Source organism: Xiphophorus maculatus, chromosome 9 (assembly GCF_002775205.1).
Source record: "Xiphophorus maculatus strain JP 163 A chromosome 9, X_maculatus-5.0-male, whole genome shotgun sequence".
Taxonomy (NCBI): domain Eukaryota; kingdom Metazoa; phylum Chordata; class Actinopteri; order Cyprinodontiformes; family Poeciliidae; genus Xiphophorus; species Xiphophorus maculatus.
This window is the reverse complement of record NC_036451.1, coordinates 1,967,743-1,984,584: the sequence shown is the minus strand read 5'-3', so window position 1 is coordinate 1,984,584 and position 16,842 is coordinate 1,967,743. Positions and strand designations below refer to the sequence as shown.

The 16,842-nt window shown below is 33.9% G+C and overlaps 1 protein-coding gene across 2 annotated transcripts; it reads right to left on the bottom strand.

Annotated features, from left to right (window-relative positions):
* Positions 1–1,423: 1,423 nt before the first annotated feature.
* fndc7 (fibronectin type III domain containing 7) lies at positions 1,424–16,512 on the bottom strand. 2 transcript variants are annotated; one of them, XM_023339190.1, is made up of 14 exons: positions 16,339–16,512; positions 15,411–15,426; positions 15,062–15,322; positions 14,032–14,292; positions 12,391–12,651; positions 11,659–11,928; positions 9,582–9,836; positions 8,614–8,871; positions 7,040–7,309; positions 5,439–5,693; positions 3,909–4,169; positions 3,776–3,805; positions 3,635–3,677; positions 1,424–1,853 (listed from the first exon to the last, which is right to left on the bottom strand). In XM_023339190.1, exons 1-13 carry the CDS (start codon positions 16,390–16,392, stop codon positions 3,646–3,648), a joined length of 2,484 nt encoding a protein of 827 aa, XP_023194958.1. In that variant the 5' UTR covers positions 16,393–16,512; the 3' UTR covers positions 1,424–1,853; positions 3,635–3,645. The 2 variants fall into 2 exon arrangements, with proteins under 2 accessions (XP_023194958.1, XP_014326571.1); XM_014471085.2 differs by having other exon boundaries at positions 1,424–1,850.
* Between the last annotated feature and the right edge of the window lie 330 nt (positions 16,513–16,842).

Below are 16,842 nucleotides of genomic sequence, written 5' to 3'. Positions count from 1 at the left end.
TCATTTACATATTATGTATTCTTTTACTTAATGCATAATACATTAGGTTTTGAGTAGCATTTTTATCAAATAAACATTTACTCTTTCCTGAGTAATTTCGTGGACGGCTACCTTTTACTTTTTTTGAGTAAAAGTATGTTGACGTAATGCTACTCTTACTTGAGTAAAAATTTTTGGGTACTCTTCCCACCTCTGGTTGTTGGTTTGATTCCTTCACTTTGAAAAATAAACACAGGCTCAACGGCATTTTAAAGCGTCTCCCAACTCTACAAAACAAGCTAAAACTTGAGAAAACTTAAACCAAATGACAGATTCCTGACACCATTTTACAGATAAATGGCAATAAAAGTGTATATTTATTCTGGTTATTATCAGTCTCATTAATAATTTAACTTGATAGACCTGAATTAAGACTATGGTTGTAACCTAAGTCTTTTTTTTTTACTTCTCTTTGCAGGCAAACCAAATTGCCCCTTGGGGACGATAAATTTGATCTTAATCTGGGCGTGGATTTATTATGAAAAATGGACTGTTGTGATATGTGACGTCCATAAATCCTCCTGGCTTCCCTACATAAAACGCTCGACACCTCAAAGGTCTGTCGGTGTCCAAGAGTTATAATTTCTTCGGTTGAGTTATTTTTCATGTGCTTTTATTATCTGTTTTCTACAGAGTCTCTGTATCTTTTATTAAACCAACCATTGTGGATGATATGAGGGCATTCTTTTCAGGCTTTCGGGACGTTAGCCAACTGAAACTTGGGCTGTGAATGAAAGGTCATGGCAGCTCAAAGTGATCCTGCTATCTGGGTGTGTGTTAAAAAAACTCTCAACTTTTACAAAACATTGTAAAAAGAGTTTTAGGATGATTATGTAACTTTTTCCCCCCAAAAGCGTTGTGTTAATCTGGTTATAGATGCCTTTTTGCTTTATTATACTGCAAAAACAGAAAATATTACCAAGTATTTTGGTTTAGCTTTTAGTGTAAATATCTTATGTCACCTAGAATGAGACAAAACTCACTAATAAGTAACTTTTCAGCAGCATATAGGAGCTTGTTTAAGTCAATAATTCCTTAACATTGATTTTAAAACAAGTACTAATAATAATATTGGGAGATTATTTTGCTTTAACATGAAAAAATGTCTTTTTATAAAAAAAATAATCTGCCAGTGAAATTAGTAATTTTTCTTCAATATTAAGAAATAATTGACTTAAAACAACCTCCTATATGTCTTACTTATAAGTGAGTTTTGTCTTATTTCAAGTGAACTAAGATATTTACTCTAAAAACTAAACAGAAATTACTTAAGATTCTGTGTGTTTGCAGTGTATGTATGTTTTATTTTTGTTTAATTCTATAATTTTAATAGAAAGTGTATATTTAAATTACAAAACAGACAACAGGAGACATAATCGATGCTGATGATATGTTTAATTACTGAAACATGTTTCAGTTTTTCACATTTAAAACACATGAATTCATCCCAACAGTATGAAACAGCATACAGTTATAAATGATGTTTATAACTGGATGTTTTCATTTAAAGATGCAAAAATCTGTATCTGCTGCTTCAATGCAAGGAGGCTTTCTGCTTGGGCTGAGGCAACTAAAAAATGACACATTAAAAAAAAAAATCAAAACATTTATTATTGAAAATATTTGATTTATTTTGGTTTGATTTTTGCTAGTTTTACTTGGCCATTATGTTTCTATGTTATATTGTAAACAACTCAAACATGAGTAATTATTTGCTGCTGAATCATGATAAAAACATCATGTCTGGTCAAAGAGAAGAAGAAGAGATTATCCAGGAGAAAGGTGTGTTGAACTCCACCAGTGACTCGAGTCTGCTGAGAAATAAACAAAAGTTGCTCAAAAGTGAAGAAAATGTTAAAATTGTAGGTAATATTTTGCAGAGAAAATAATACATATTTTCTTTATTTCTAGCCAAAAAGTAGTCCATGTCATTTAAAAGTATGAAATAAACTAAATCTTCAGAATTAAGGAGGCTCAAATGTGCCATCAGGATCCAAAATAAAACACATGATATATGTATATTTTTCAAATTTACTTAACTATATTTTACTTTAAATCTTACACCACTAATTTACCAGTTTACTAGCAAAATAGCATTTGAATTTTTGTCAGGAAACAAATTTTGCTTAATCTTCAACATATTTATTGATTTATTAAGAAATAACTACATATTTAAAAAAAACACTTTCTTTTAATTTTGACAATTATAGTATATACAGTTAGTGAGAATCCAACATCCAGTTTCTCAGAAAAGTAGATTATTACATAAGACAAAAAGAGGAAAAGGATATAAAATCTTTTTATTTTTATTTTATGTCACTAGGATATGAAATTCCCAAAGTGGAGACCCACAGAATCCAAGTCTGAAGATTTTTTTAAAAAATGTTTTATGTAATATTCACATTTTCTACAAATTGTATTTTCATAAGTAATAATTTTAGTCAGAAAACTGACTATTAAATCTGAATCTGGCACCAGTAGTCATCCTTTAAATCCTAAATAAATACATTTTTATAAAATTTCTAAATCACTCAAATCTGATAATTACATCCTTTGAATTAAACTTAATGTCTATTTCTCGCTAAAGTTTGAAGTCTTCATGAAATCTGCAAATAGAAGTCAAGCGCGTTTGGCGCCACCTGCTGGCGAGAAGACACGAAGCAGCAGCTTAGCTCGAGTTTATTTCCGGGTTGTCCAAACTTTCAAGTTAAAATGACAAAAAAAATAATAAAAAATATGGGAAAAGAAACAAAATACAGATTTTTTTTCTAATTTAATTACTGACTTTACTTAAATGAGAAATTGTATTTTTTGTCTTTAGAAATAGATGTAAATTATTGTAGATTCAAAATGTTAAAAAGGTTTTGAAAGTTTTCCCTATTAAAATTGATATGTATAAAAATAAGTTTATACTTGTACATCCTCTTTTGAATGTGTAAATATACTTTGTTACTGTTCTTCTTTAGCTTGCTTTAGTTTTACATTTATTTTCTTTGTATATAACTTTTATTATGCTATGTTCAATAAAGTAGGTGTTTTAAAGGTCTCAACTAGAAAGTAAAACATTTTTGGTCAGTTCTGAGGGATAAAAAACAAGAATTAGGTTGGTTTTATTTTAAAAATAAATAGCCAAGTTTAATAAATTTATGAAAAGCACATCTGGGTGCATCAAACCCTGCTGGATACATTTTTCCTCACAAAAAAATATAAAATAAGTACTGAATATTTTGTGCTGTAGCCAACATTTTTTATATTTTAATTAGCCTTGTAATATTTTTTTTCTGGTTAAAATAAAAATAAATAGTCAAAATACAAATATGAAGGGGGTAAATTTCACTAACTTGAATTGAAGTCGTGGCCCGCACAAAATCAGTATGTGGGCCACAAATGGCCCCCAAACCACACTTTGGACACCCTGCTCTACTTTATACTCCTGATTGACCAGAACTTTAGATGATTATTTTTGTCATCATTTGTATGGATGGAAAATATTTAAATTATTTATGACTTGATCATTTATTGGATTTTAATTGAATTCAGTTTTAAGATAGCGTGAAGTTATGCTAACTGTTCTGAAACAGAAACTGAAGCTTACCATAGAGTTAATCAGTCGACGCTTCTTTTTCCTCTGTAAATCACTGGAGGTAAAGAAATGGAAGTGATTATAGACATAATACAGTTATTTCTTATATTTTTCAGAAAGTGATTTAAATGTTTTAACGGGAAACACGCTCACCTGTGCCGATGTTGCTTCCCAAACAAGTGACTACAAAGACAGAAACAGAAATATTCACCCTTTTGTGCCTCATTCAAACTAAATACTTAACTACATAAATAACAGTAGTGAAGTTTTATGCGGTCGGTTGTACCTGAGTAGAGTCTGTAGGGGCAGAACGGGATTTTGCTGCCCTCTGCTGTGAGCGGCGCTACGACTAGCCAATAAACGTCTCCACACTGGATGTTTTCCACGTTGCAGCTGTTCTCCCCAGGTGAGGCGGTGCAGGTGTAGTTGCTGCTGGTGCCCAGCATCTCCACCGTGGTCCTGCGGCTGCTAGCTGTGCTGCGCCAGTAAACCCGCAGAGAGTTACTGGCCAACATGTAGAGCTTGATGCCTGATGGGCAGCAGGGGCCTGAAAGAGACAAATATGATTTATTTTGTTAAATATTCAGCTTCCTCGAACAGGACAGGTTCATGTTCCGTACAAAACATGTTCATTACATTTTTACACAAAATCATTCTGTTTAGTTCTGCCTATTTTGAGCTCCTTCCCGAATAAGCTCGGCCTGGTTGCTAGGTAACAGGGCTGGGGTTGCTAGGTAACGGTGCAGTGCCCGCAGAGTAGTAGCTACATTTGACTACTAATGTAGTCAATGTTTTACTACACTACTTTTTACTAATTTTATTATCAAGTATTTCTACTCTTGAGTAAAATTTCTGGATTTTCTACCCACTGAATGAAAAACAAATATGTCTGTTATTTTTTGTTACTTATATGAATTATTGTCACTTTCGTCCTTAAAATACCAAAATTTCCACATAACTTTATATTTTTTTCCGTCTGATGAGGAAACTTTTAAATATTAAATGATTGATAATTTGATCAGTTACTCAGTACTTGTGTAGACATTTTACTAAATACTTTTTTACTCTTACTTGAATGATTTCTTAAATGGCTACTTTTTACTTTTACTTAAGTAAAAATATGTCAAAGTTGTTCTACTCTTCTTTGAGTACAATTTTTGGGTACTTTACCAACTCAAATCAGTGTACAATAATTCAGAACAGCTTTGATCGGTCTATAAATTGTGGTGGTCATTACTGAGTTAATCGAGTCTAAATCAGAAATACTTTTAAGTTTTCCAAATGAAGTGAAGATATCAAGAATGTCAAACTGGTTTAAATATTCTCTACTTTCAGTGTAGAATAAAGTATTTTAGATTCTGATCCGAGTCTAAAAGTAAAACTTCGGAGAAACAATCTTTCCAGCTGCACAGCATCCAAAACCAGAGGAAATATCTGTTCAAAAACCAAACAAAAGAAATTACGGTAACCAAATAATTATGAGCAAAATTCAAATCAGAATCTTATGTCAGGTTTCATGCCTGTTTTTACATTTACACAGATTTTTCAAAATAATGAATAATGTTTCCTACATTTAGTTTGATTAAAACCAAGAGTCTGACATCAATTAATCCAAAAATAGTTCAATATATTATAAAATAACACCTTAAGCTGCACATTCTCAATTTTTAAAACTAAAATTACGAGTTTTTTGTGTGTAAATAACGTAGCAAAGTTACAATTATAAAAATTTTTGTGGTGAATAATAAATTCCTGTTTGGATCTGAAGACTTTCTGTGTTGCCAGTCAATCTGTCGTCATGGAAACGGCGACCTACTGGAGGAGAAGCCCTGATAGGTGCAGTTGGTCGCCCGTCCTGTGATGCTGAACGTCTCCACGGTAACGGTGTAGTTCGTTCCGCAGGTGATGCATCCCATGAGGCAATGGGAGTCCTGGGTGTGGCAGCGGGCGTGGCCGTGCAGCGACGTCAAGGACGTGATGAAGGACTGCGCCGCCTTGGCGTGAGACCACGACACGTTGGACATGGCCTGAGTCACCTGATCCACGGTCAGGTTCACCGGGCAGCAGGGGTCTGCAGGAGAAGCAACAAATATATTCAATTATTTAGAAAAAAAAAACATGTTTTTACAATTTTTCAAATTTTTTATGGAGCTAATCGCATAAAATGACCAAAAAGTACAAGTAACATATTTTTCTTATTAGTTTGGGAAATATGTGAGATTATTTCAAATGTTTCATTCTCTTTCTTTATTTCAAAATTTAAAATTATTGATGATGCTACTTGACAAAATGTAATGTTTGTTACAGGTTTCTCAATTGATGACAGTATGATGTTTTTATTTATTTCTATTTTTGTGATTTTACGATGTAAATATTTTGCTAAACACTGCAAAATAATACCAAGTATTTTTGTCTAGTTTATTGTACAAATATCTTAATAAACTTGAAATAAGACAAAATGATCTTACAAGTAACTTTTCAGCAAAATACAGAAGTTTATTTTAAGTAAATAATTCCTAAATATTGTTATAATCACCAGATTTACTAAAACATTTGAAAGTGGTTTAACTTGAAAATAAAAGTTGCATTTCATTGCAAAAACATGTAAAAAAAAACGTAATTTCTTTTGGTTCTTTAATCAAACGTCAGGTGTTTACACTGCAAAAACACAAAATCTTACCAAGTATTTCTGGTCTAGTTTTTAGTGCAAATAACTTAGTTCACTTTAAATAAGACAAAACTAACTTACAAGTAACTTAAGCAACACACAGGAGCTTATTTTAAGTAAATAAGTCCTTAATATTGACGAAAACTTAATAGTTCCACTGGCAGATTATTTCACTAATATTATGGAAAAAATGTTTTGTTACAAGTGAAGTTATCTGCCAGTGAAAATATAACTTTTTCATAAATAACAAGAAATTATTTATCTAACCTAAAAAAAGCTCCTATTTTTTGCTTCAAAAATATTTGTAATTTAGTTTTGTCTTAGTTTACTATAACTAATAAAAAACAAACTAAATCTAAACAATATTTAACTAAAACTACCAAACACTCTATAAACTAAATAAAACTAACTGAATTAGACAAACAGAAAGTCACAATGAAATAAAACAAAAATATAATGAAAAACCCAAAACTATTAATGCCTTGCTGGTTAGATGCTTCAAATATTCAGAAATTATGGACATTTTTTAATTTTCTTTCTAGTGACAATGAAGGACCCTTTGTTGGTAATATTATGTATAAAGATATTTAGTATTAAATTTTATAAAAATACAACAACAAAACCAGATGGTGGTTTTCAAAACTTTCAAAACAGAACCTGGTGAGCATCTTTTGAAACGCTGGATTCACACGAAATGGTTAAATCACCAACAAAAGCGGCTTTTCCAGGCCTTTTTCTCATCTTCTCACCTGTTTCCAGGAAGGTGGAGAAGCTGGGTAAGCTGCGCCCGGCGCCGCCGGTTGCCATGACGCTAAACTCAAAGCTCGAGCCGCAGGGAAGGTCGGTGATGTCGCAGCTATTTCCGCTGGTGGTGCAGGTTCGTCCACCATTTTTCCCGTATTCACTGTGACTCTCTGCGCTCACGGTGTAATTCGCAGCCCTGTTGTTTGGTTTCCAGCTGACACTGACAACGGAAGAGTTCTTTGGATCCAGAACCAGGTCTGTAGGCATGCAGGGAGCTGGAGGGGAAGAAAGAAAACAGAAAAACACACAGAAAAAGAAACAAAAACTCTTATTTTTGATTTCTATATTGCTGTTGTGCCAGATTATAATGATAAAAAACTAACTTTTAAAATATTAATCAGTAGCTGTGTCTGCATTCTGTAAGTTCTTAAAATTAAATAATACTGAACATTTTTCATATTGATCATTACAGTCAGGATTTCAAAACGGTTTTTGTGATTATTTGCAATCAAAATAACAGATTTGCTGGTGCTAATTTAGAAAGATTTTCAAGAAATTTTCCAACATTTGCTCTTATGTATTGAAGGTAAATGTGACTTTTTGCTACTCACCACATATCAAGTAAGACTGAGGCACAAAAATTAAGAAACACTGCCATCTGCAGGTTGGAGTTAGCATGATTAACCCAATGTTTTTGACCACACTAGAGGAAAATTTGCAATGAACTCAGATACATTAGCACAAAAAATGCAGAGATTTGTTAACTTTGTGTGAATTTTCACGATCGTACCAAATATTAAGATAGCGTAAATATTTAAGTTAGCTTGCTAAATATTTAGCCATAAGTTAGCAGGCTATATGTTTAGCTATAAGCTAAACACAAAACTTCAAACTAAACATTTATTTAGCAAGCCAAATATTTAGCTCAATACTAAATATTTAGTTAGCATAAGTATTTAATTTAATTTATTTATATTTACCAGCTAAATATGAATACATAAATATTTGGCTTGGTAAATATTTAGCATAGAGCTAAGTATTTAGCTTCAAACTAAATATTTAGTTAGCAAGTCAAATATTTAGCTCAAAACTAAATATGTTGTTAAATATTTAATTTAAGTAGGCTAATATAAATATCCATTGCCAAGTTTAATATTTAGTTAGCAAAACATTTATCTTAATCAGGCTCATGTAAATACTTAACCCAATAAACATTTAAGTTAAGAGGCTAAATATTTAGCATCAAACTAAATATTCAGCTAGCTAACTAACTGTGAAAACTGGAGGGACTGATTGATGTAATTTGGCAGTGATAAAAACTGCTTTGCTGTGACTGATTAAATAATATCTAAGCACACAACTGTAATATTGATGGCTACATGAGAACATATGGTGAGCCGTTTTGGCCCCCGCGCCATGGGTTTGACACATTTTCTAGAGTCTGAAAAAGAATTTCTACAGGTCTCAAAATAGCATAAATACAATAAGGATTTTTCAGGAAATAAAATAAATAGTCAGATAAGCATTTGGCTGTAAACGAGCAAAACTTTATCATGAAAAGCAACAAGTAAGACCTTACCTGTGTCTTTGGTGTGGGATTTGCAGGCATGGTTGCACCCACTGATTTCATTGCAAGGCGTTATCGATACGGTGTAGGAGCTGTCGCAGCTGAGGTCGGAGAGGGCGCACACCGGAGCCGTGTCGTTACAGAGGACGACCTCCGAGTTGTCGGCCGCCCGGGTCTGGTACAGCTCTGCTCCTCGTGACGCGGTCCAGGTGATCTCCAGCGTGTCGGCGCTAACCGCAGAGACAGAGACACTTTCTGGACAGCAGGGGACTGAAACACAAAAATTAACGATTCTAAACATGAATTTATGATCTCATTTAGACGCATGATGTCAAAAACTAACAGCAATATTAGCCGATCATAACAGAAAAAATGTGGGTTCATCTATCAAAGTTATATTTTTACCATTTTATTAATTAATTTGAAAGTTAACTATTTCAAATTAAATATTTTATTAGCAAGCTAAATTTTTAGTTTAGAAACCAAATATTAAGTTGGCTAACTAAATGTAATTAGAAACCAAAATATTAGCTCCAAACTAAATATTTAGATAACAAGCCGAATATTTAGCTCCAGATGAAATATTTAGTTTGTAAACTAAATAGCTAACTAAATTTAATTAGCAAGCCTAATATTTAGTATAGAACTAAATATGTAAGCTATCTCTAAGCTAAATATTTAACTTTAAACTAAATATTTTGCTTGCTTATTAAATATTTAGCTCCAAACAAAATAGTTAGCTTCATACTACTTTTGCTACAAACTAAATATTTAACTAGTTAACAAAATTTTGTTTGCTATTTAAATATTTTGAATATTTAGTTTGAAACGGTGACATTTAAAAATGAATGAATAACATCTTGAAAACATTACCTTTAAATATGAACTTGCATTTATGACAGCCTAAACAAGCTAAATGCTAATTGCTAACCTAATTTCTGTTATTGTTTGATTGTGTAACTTCTGGCGTTGCTACTCACCTGTAGTGTAGTTGAGAATCGTCCCCTCGGGACTGCTGCCAGCCAGGTTGTACGCCAACACAGACATCAGGTAGGTATAGCCACACTGGCACTGATATGTGCAGTTGTTGCTGGTGGAGTTGCAGGTTGCCTCACTGCCATCACCTTTTTTGACAAAGGCCTCATAGCCGTCTGCGTAAGGTACCGTGTTCCACGTCAGCGTGCAGTTTCCTTCTGACGACTCCACAAGAGTCAGAGACTCTGGAGGACACGGGACTGTTTGCAAAAAATATGAGTTTCTTTTTCAGTTTGCTTCTCAAAATAAAAATAAAAACTGATGGTTTTGTTTAAAACAGACACACAAAAATTGAGCACCTATTCCTTACAATCAGAGTTAAATTCAAATTTGGACGTAAAATTCCAAGCTGCACACAATTAGGAATGACAAATAAAACTGAAATTATTATAAAATTAATTACATTTTTGTATTAAATATGATTGTAATTTTGAAATTTTGTTCTTTTTTTTTAATTATGGGCTTTTACGGAAAAATGTAAGTAGGAAGTGTAAAATGTGACATTTTTTGTAACTCTTCACATGGATCACAGATTATAACTTGAGAAGTAAAAAATGCTGCCGGGGTGCTGTGGTGGCGCAGGGGCAAAGCATGACCCACGTTGAGGCCTTAGTCCTTGTAGCGGTGGTCGTAGGTTCGATTCCCGGCCTGGCGACGTTTGCCGCATGTCTTCCCCCTCTCTGATTACCCTGTTTCCTGTCAAACTACTTTCAAATAAAGGCCACTAGAGCCAACAAAACCTTTAAAAAAAAAAAAAAAAAAAAAAAAAAAAATGCTGCCACCTGCTGGTGGGAGTTAGCATCACTTAAATACAATTTTACCATTTTTGGAGAAAATTTGTAATAAACACAATTATGCATTAGGATGAAAAAATGCGGGGATTTCCATGAATTTCTGCGATTGCGGTATCAGACAAAGTGAAGGAACTAATTGAAGTAATTTACACAGATGATAACTGCTTTGATTTGATGTATAAAATAGTATTTCAGCACCGACTCCGCAGTCTAGAGGGCCACAAAGAAAAGCTATGGCGAACCGGATTTTGCCCCCGGGCCTTGAGTTTGACACAAGTACTATAGGGCATTAAATCTATAAAAGCCATTATTTAAACTACTGAAACGCCCAACTTTAGTTCATATTTAGTACAATTTCTACCGGTGTGTGTAGAAATTAAATGCCTATACTTACAGTATATACATCAGAGTTGGGTTGTGACAAGTTACCTTTACTTCAGTTTACTTTGGTACCTTTATTGAAAACAATTACTTTTGGGAGTATTTTTACTACCCTGTACTTTTTACTTTTACTTAATTTTAGTATGAAGTATTTCTACTCTTTCTTGAATAAAATTTCTGCATTTTCTACCCACTGAATGAAAAACAAACATGTTTTAACCAAACTTCACCAGACACAGACACACACCTGCAGTTTTTGTTAACGTTTCATAAGTTTTTTTATTTAAAGAAACTGATTTGGACATTTTTTCTTTTGCCTTATTTATTATTTTTGTTACTTATATAGATTATCATTTTGGTCCTTAAAATACCAAACTTCTCACTTAACTTTATATTTAAACTTGTCTGATTATGTATTTTTGAAATATTAAAGACTTACTAAATACTTTGTTACTCTTACTTGAGTAATTTCTTAGATGGCTACTTTTTATTTTTACTTCAGTAAAAATAAGTTGAAGTAGTCTTACTCTTACTTGAGTATGATTTTGGCTACTCTGTCTCTACCACCTCTGGCTAGCATAAGGAAATGCTAGCAGCTAGCTAACTACTTCTGCAGCTAGTATTAGTAATCATTTATTACTAACTCAGTGAAAAATGTCATGTTTGTTTTTTATTTATGTTTTTGTATGTATCTGTTTTATCTATTTATTATGGCCCTTCTATGTGTCTGGAGTAACAATAATGATGATAAATGCTAGTTTTTAGCTAGGATTTACTTTTGCTAGCTGCACATTTCCCTTTATTGAAACTGTCTGTAACCATCTTCAGTTTTCGTGTTTCTACTCACAGGTGATGAAAACCACTGGGCTGGATGGATGGCTGGGTCCGGCTTCATTTGAGGCCGTGACGTAGACGGTGTGAACCTCTCCACAGCCCACCGGCGGCAGGGTGCAGGAACTGGAGGTGCTGTTACATTTCAGGTTCTTGTTCTGGTCACTTGTCACATGATAGTCAACGGTACCATAAACGTCTTGGCTGAGTTCCCAGGACACGGCGAGTCCGGCCAGGCTGTTACTCCTCACCACCGACACACTGACAGAGGATGGGGTCGGAGGTCCTGGTAAAAAGACAATGCAAATTGTAAAAATAAAAACAAAAACCAACTATAACTTTGGGATCCACTTGTTGGAGGATACTGATTCTTTGGATGTGCTTTTAAACATTGTAAGCAGTTTAAAGCTATTTTCAATTATTTTTTACCTCCTGTTTTTTTCTACTTATAAACAAAATGTACAGTAGAAAACAAATATTTAAAATTTACTTTTATTTTTCGCCATTAGAATTTATTTAATTTCAAATATGTATCCGGAAGGAAAAAGAAGAAATGCTCTTAACATTTCATAATCTAATATTACTGTGACAAGTATGTTGTTTGAAGTAAATAGGACATTTTTACATCCTAACAGACATAAATATGTGATTTAAATTATAAATTAAAGCGCCCAATGCTATTTAAAACGGATTTAATGTAATAGGCGACATAAAGAATAAAAATAGGGTGTAGAATCTGTTTCCTTACGTGTGGTTTGGTTGACGTACAAACTTTCTTCTCCCTCTCGGCCTTCCGGATCCCAAGCTAAACTCTTGATGACATACAGGGATCCGGCATCCAGGCCAGTAACGGTCAGCGTGGTGTTGGTCGTGTTGTACTTCTCCTGAGTGTCTGAGCCGAACTTGTACATAAACACGGTGTAACGGACCGCGTCAGAAACAGGAGGCCAAGTCACAATAATGCTGTCGTTACTGGGAGAGGAGGTGGAGAGCTGAGGAGGTGGCAACACTGAGGAGAAGAAGAAAAACATCTGGTGAAATTAATGCCTTTAAAAAGACAACATTAGCTGCGTTTCCATTACAAGTGTTAGCAAAAGTTTGTTAATATTCCGCTAATGTAAAAAAGAAAAAAAGAAGCAATTTTGCAATTGCGGTGTTCCCGTTAAATAAGAAACGCAATTAAAATCACACATAAATAAGTTTGTTCACCCAATAAGTTGTTAAAAAAATACATGCTGCGCCATAATCCTCCTCTACCATCTACTTCCTGTCGTCGTCTTCTTCGTGGGTTGTGGCCGTGGCAACATCCAGTTCTTGATCACGTGATACGTGTGCCGCGAGCGCCAAAATGTTTTAGCAGAAAACATGAGTTGTTTCTAAATTGCTATGTTTCCATGAAGCAAATATATTTTCGAAATGCGCAATTATATTTTTAAATGAAAACGCAGCTAGTGTAATATCTGTGTTGGCACAGAGTTGGCAGCACTTTATTTAGCTGTCACTAGCAGCTTTTCCATTAACCACATAATTGCGCGATTACGAAAATTAATTTGCTTTATGGAAATAAAATTTTTCGCTAAGATCTTTGTACTAGGATGAGATTATTTTTTGGCTACTTCAAAATATGTGTGTTTTGCAAAACGGCAAGTCACGTGATGAACAACCGGATTTTACTACTGGCAGAAAAGACAAAAAAGACGACAGGAAGTGGTAGGAGGATGATGGCGCTCCATGGTTTTTAATGACAATAGCATGAACAAAATTATTGATATGTGATTGTTTGTTATTTAATGGAAACACCACAACTATGAAATTGGGGGGCGGGGGGGTTTTGGCACTAGCCGAATATCAACATTTGTAACGGAAAAGCAACTACTGATATGGCTTTTCCACCTCGCAATTCTTCAAATCATCTCAATTAAGTAGAAAGAAGGTTGAAATTTGGACATTTTGAGAATCTCCTGACATAAATAAAAAATAAACTGTGAAACGTATTGTTATTGAAGTCGTTTTGCTTTTGTTGTGAGTATCAGATGTTTTCCTTTGGGGTAGAAACACAAATAAGTTGCTAAAGCTGTGCAATGGGAAGCAAAAATTGGATCATCTCTTTGTGTTTTCATAAATGAGGTCAGATATAGAGTTGCCGATGATATCTGAGAAGTGCCTGAGGGATGCTGACACATTTCCTGGGTAAAACAGAACATGACTAATGCACAAAATGGCAGCTCAAGTGACGTCTGCAGGGCAAATTGGACTGATTGGAAACAGCTCCGGATTTTCCTGATACATCTGAAACTCTTCAACTAACCTTAGGCTAAAATTGTTCTATTTCATTTGTATTTTGTTTCTAATAATAACCATAACAATACTATAGTAAAGAAAGTCCTACGTGTTTTCTCCGCTACATGAGATGATGGCTGGCTCCGGCCAGCATCGTTCACAGCCATGATGCTGAGCTGGTACTCGGTGTACGGGTTGAGATACTTGATCTCAGCCGGGGAGGAGGACACCGAATCCTCTCTGAAGAAGCCATTGGTGTTCTCAACTCGTATGACGTAAGAGGTCGCCCCTGTCTTTGGGTTAAAGTCCGCCATCAAGGTTCTGCTGTCCTTTGGTTTCACAGTCCTGATAGGATCCATCATATCAGGGGCTGAAACAGAGACGCAGAGTGTGAGCTGACAGTGTTGTTTTTTTATTACTAAATTAACGTAAGACTACAAAAAAGCATGACATTTGTAGACTATTAACTGGGGTAGAATATGTAATGATTCCTCCATCAAATGTGCAAAAGGTGACCTATTAAGCTTCCTTGAATAGGTTTAGGATAGGTTTACAAGCTATACAAAACATGTTCATTAAATTTTTTTTTTTTTTTACAAAAATCATTCTTCTATGAGATTTGCCCATGTTGAGCACTTTCCAAAATGAGCTCTCCCTGGGTAACGGGGCTGCGTCCAGCGGGGGTTGCTAGGTAACGGCAAAAAGCCAGTGGAACGTGAACTTAACTGATTTTTTAAACGACTCATTTTCCAGACACTAGAAAACATTAACTTGTCATCAAAAATCAAGTTTCTCCTTCTTCTTGTTTTTAGAAGAAGTAGAAACCCAAATGGAAGTTAAAAAAATTTGCAAATGTGAATTTGCAATAACAGATAATAGCTCATTGATGATAAGTCAGTTGAAATATTTTTTTTACAAGCAGAAATGCCCCAAAACAATCTTTTTTATGTAAAACATTGGCTATTATAACTAAGAATATTTAGGACCTGCTATGAAATCAGCTCTTTGTAGATAATGAGAAATTAGTCTGGTCACTTCCTTAGACTTTTTACCAAATACTTTTTTCCCTGAGTCACATTCACACTTTTTAAACAATTATTTTTGTACACTTTGCTGAAAATTGACTAAATTTTGCTCACCTGTTGATGTTTTGGTTGACCCAGAGCCCAGTACAGTCTGGTTTGCACTCAATGCTTCTACAGTAAAGGTGTAGGCTACATCTTGGGACAGGGAACTGATGGAGCCCATCACCGTATTTGGACCAAACATGACGAAAGCGATGGCATCGTTTGGTGAGCTCGACAGGGCAGCAGATACTTTGTATGAAGCGGCTCCGGAATAAGCGCTCCATCTGAGAATCACGGTCTTGGATGTGGTGGAGAACACAGACACCTGGATGCCTGATGAGAAAAATAATACACATTATTTTGCGTTTGAATGGTCTGATAAAAAAATCCATTATTATCCTGATAGGACAACAAACAGTACCTGATTGTGCTGCTGCCTGCAAATTTATAGGAGGAAAAAAAATATGTCATTAATAGTTTATGCCTGAGTTAAAAAGAAGGGTACCACTTAATAATAAGGCTCTCCTTATAGATGGATAATAATTAGTTTATAGATATGTTATTAATTCATCTATAAACACCAGCAGTGGGTAGAGTACCCAAAAGTTCAAGTAAGAAAAAACTCAAGGAAGTAGCTTTACTTCAAATATTTTTTGTAATTTTGGTATTTTATGGACAAAAATGATGATAATTCATATAAGTAACAAAAAAAATAACAAAATCAGGCAAAATGAATTTTTTCCAAATCAGTATTAAACTTGTGAAACTTTAACAGAATCTGCAGGTGTGTGTGTCTGTGTCTGGTAAATCTTTGGTTAAAACATTTGTTTTTCATGTAGTTGGTAGAGAATACAGACATTTTACACAAGTAAAAGTAGACATACTTCATAATAAAATTATTCAAGCAAAAATAAAAAGTACAGCGTAGTAAAAATACTCATTAAAGTAATTTTTTTCAAAAACGTTACTCTAGTAAATGTAATTGAGTAAATCTAACTAGCTCATACACAATTCTGCTAAACAGTTAATAAATGTTTATTATGCATTAATTAAAGGTGAGAAAGCTACAAAATTAAGTTCACAAATGCTTGTGGTGTTTTTAAGGTCTAGTGTAACAACTCTGGATAGAATAAATAGATGAACAGACTTGGTTCACTATTTGACAAGAAACCGTTAGATTTTGTCTCCTTCTCACCCTTAATTAATGTGTAATTAACAGTTATTAATGATTTAGAAAGAGTTTGGAGATCAATAAATAACATATTTATTAGCCATCCATAAGTAAAGCCATATTGTAAAGTGGTAACAAGAAAAGTTTGTAGCTAATTAGTAAAATTGCTTCATATTACCGGTGAATATATGTTCAGAAAGACCAAAAACACCAGCCACTTCATAGCGCCCATTCTTGATTTGAGTCTTGAAGCTCTTCCTTTTCACCTTATGCCTCCTTTTGATTCATCCACACTCCTCTCTGATATCTTCAACTGTTCCTTAAAATATAAAGTGTTTGTTCTTATTAAGACATCTGGATTCAGCTCCTCCCTCTTTGAGGAAAAAGTCCAATCATAACAAAGTGCAGGGTCCCATCTAGCAACCCCAGCTCTGCTGATTTCATTGTAGCTTAAAGGTCTAATCCATTGTATTCGCACAAGAAAATGGATTCAGTTATTTTTTATGTTTTGTTTACAAAAGTCAGAATTTTCTTTAAAAGTAACCTCAATAAGTAAATAAATAAAATAAGAGTGAATAATTAGAACAATCAATATATAACACATATTGTGTATTGTTGCTAATTGTTATAATATTCTATAATATAATAATATTTAATATTAAGTCAAATCATCGATAATTGT

Bases quoted from the DNA above. Each gene is read 5' to 3' on its own strand.
- fndc7 (XM_023339190.1), bottom strand. From the start codon at position 16,392: ATGGGCGCTATGAAGTGGCTGGTGTTTTTGGTCTTTCTGAACATATAT. The intron at 11,929-12,390 runs GTAAGGAAACAG...TCTTTTTACCAG, and splicing joins GTACGTCAACCAAACCACAC to GACCTCCGACCCCATCCTCT. The intron at 3,806-3,908 runs GTACAACCGACC...CTGTCTTTGTAG, and splicing joins CCCCTACAGACTCTACTCAG to TCACTTGTTTGGGAAGCAAC.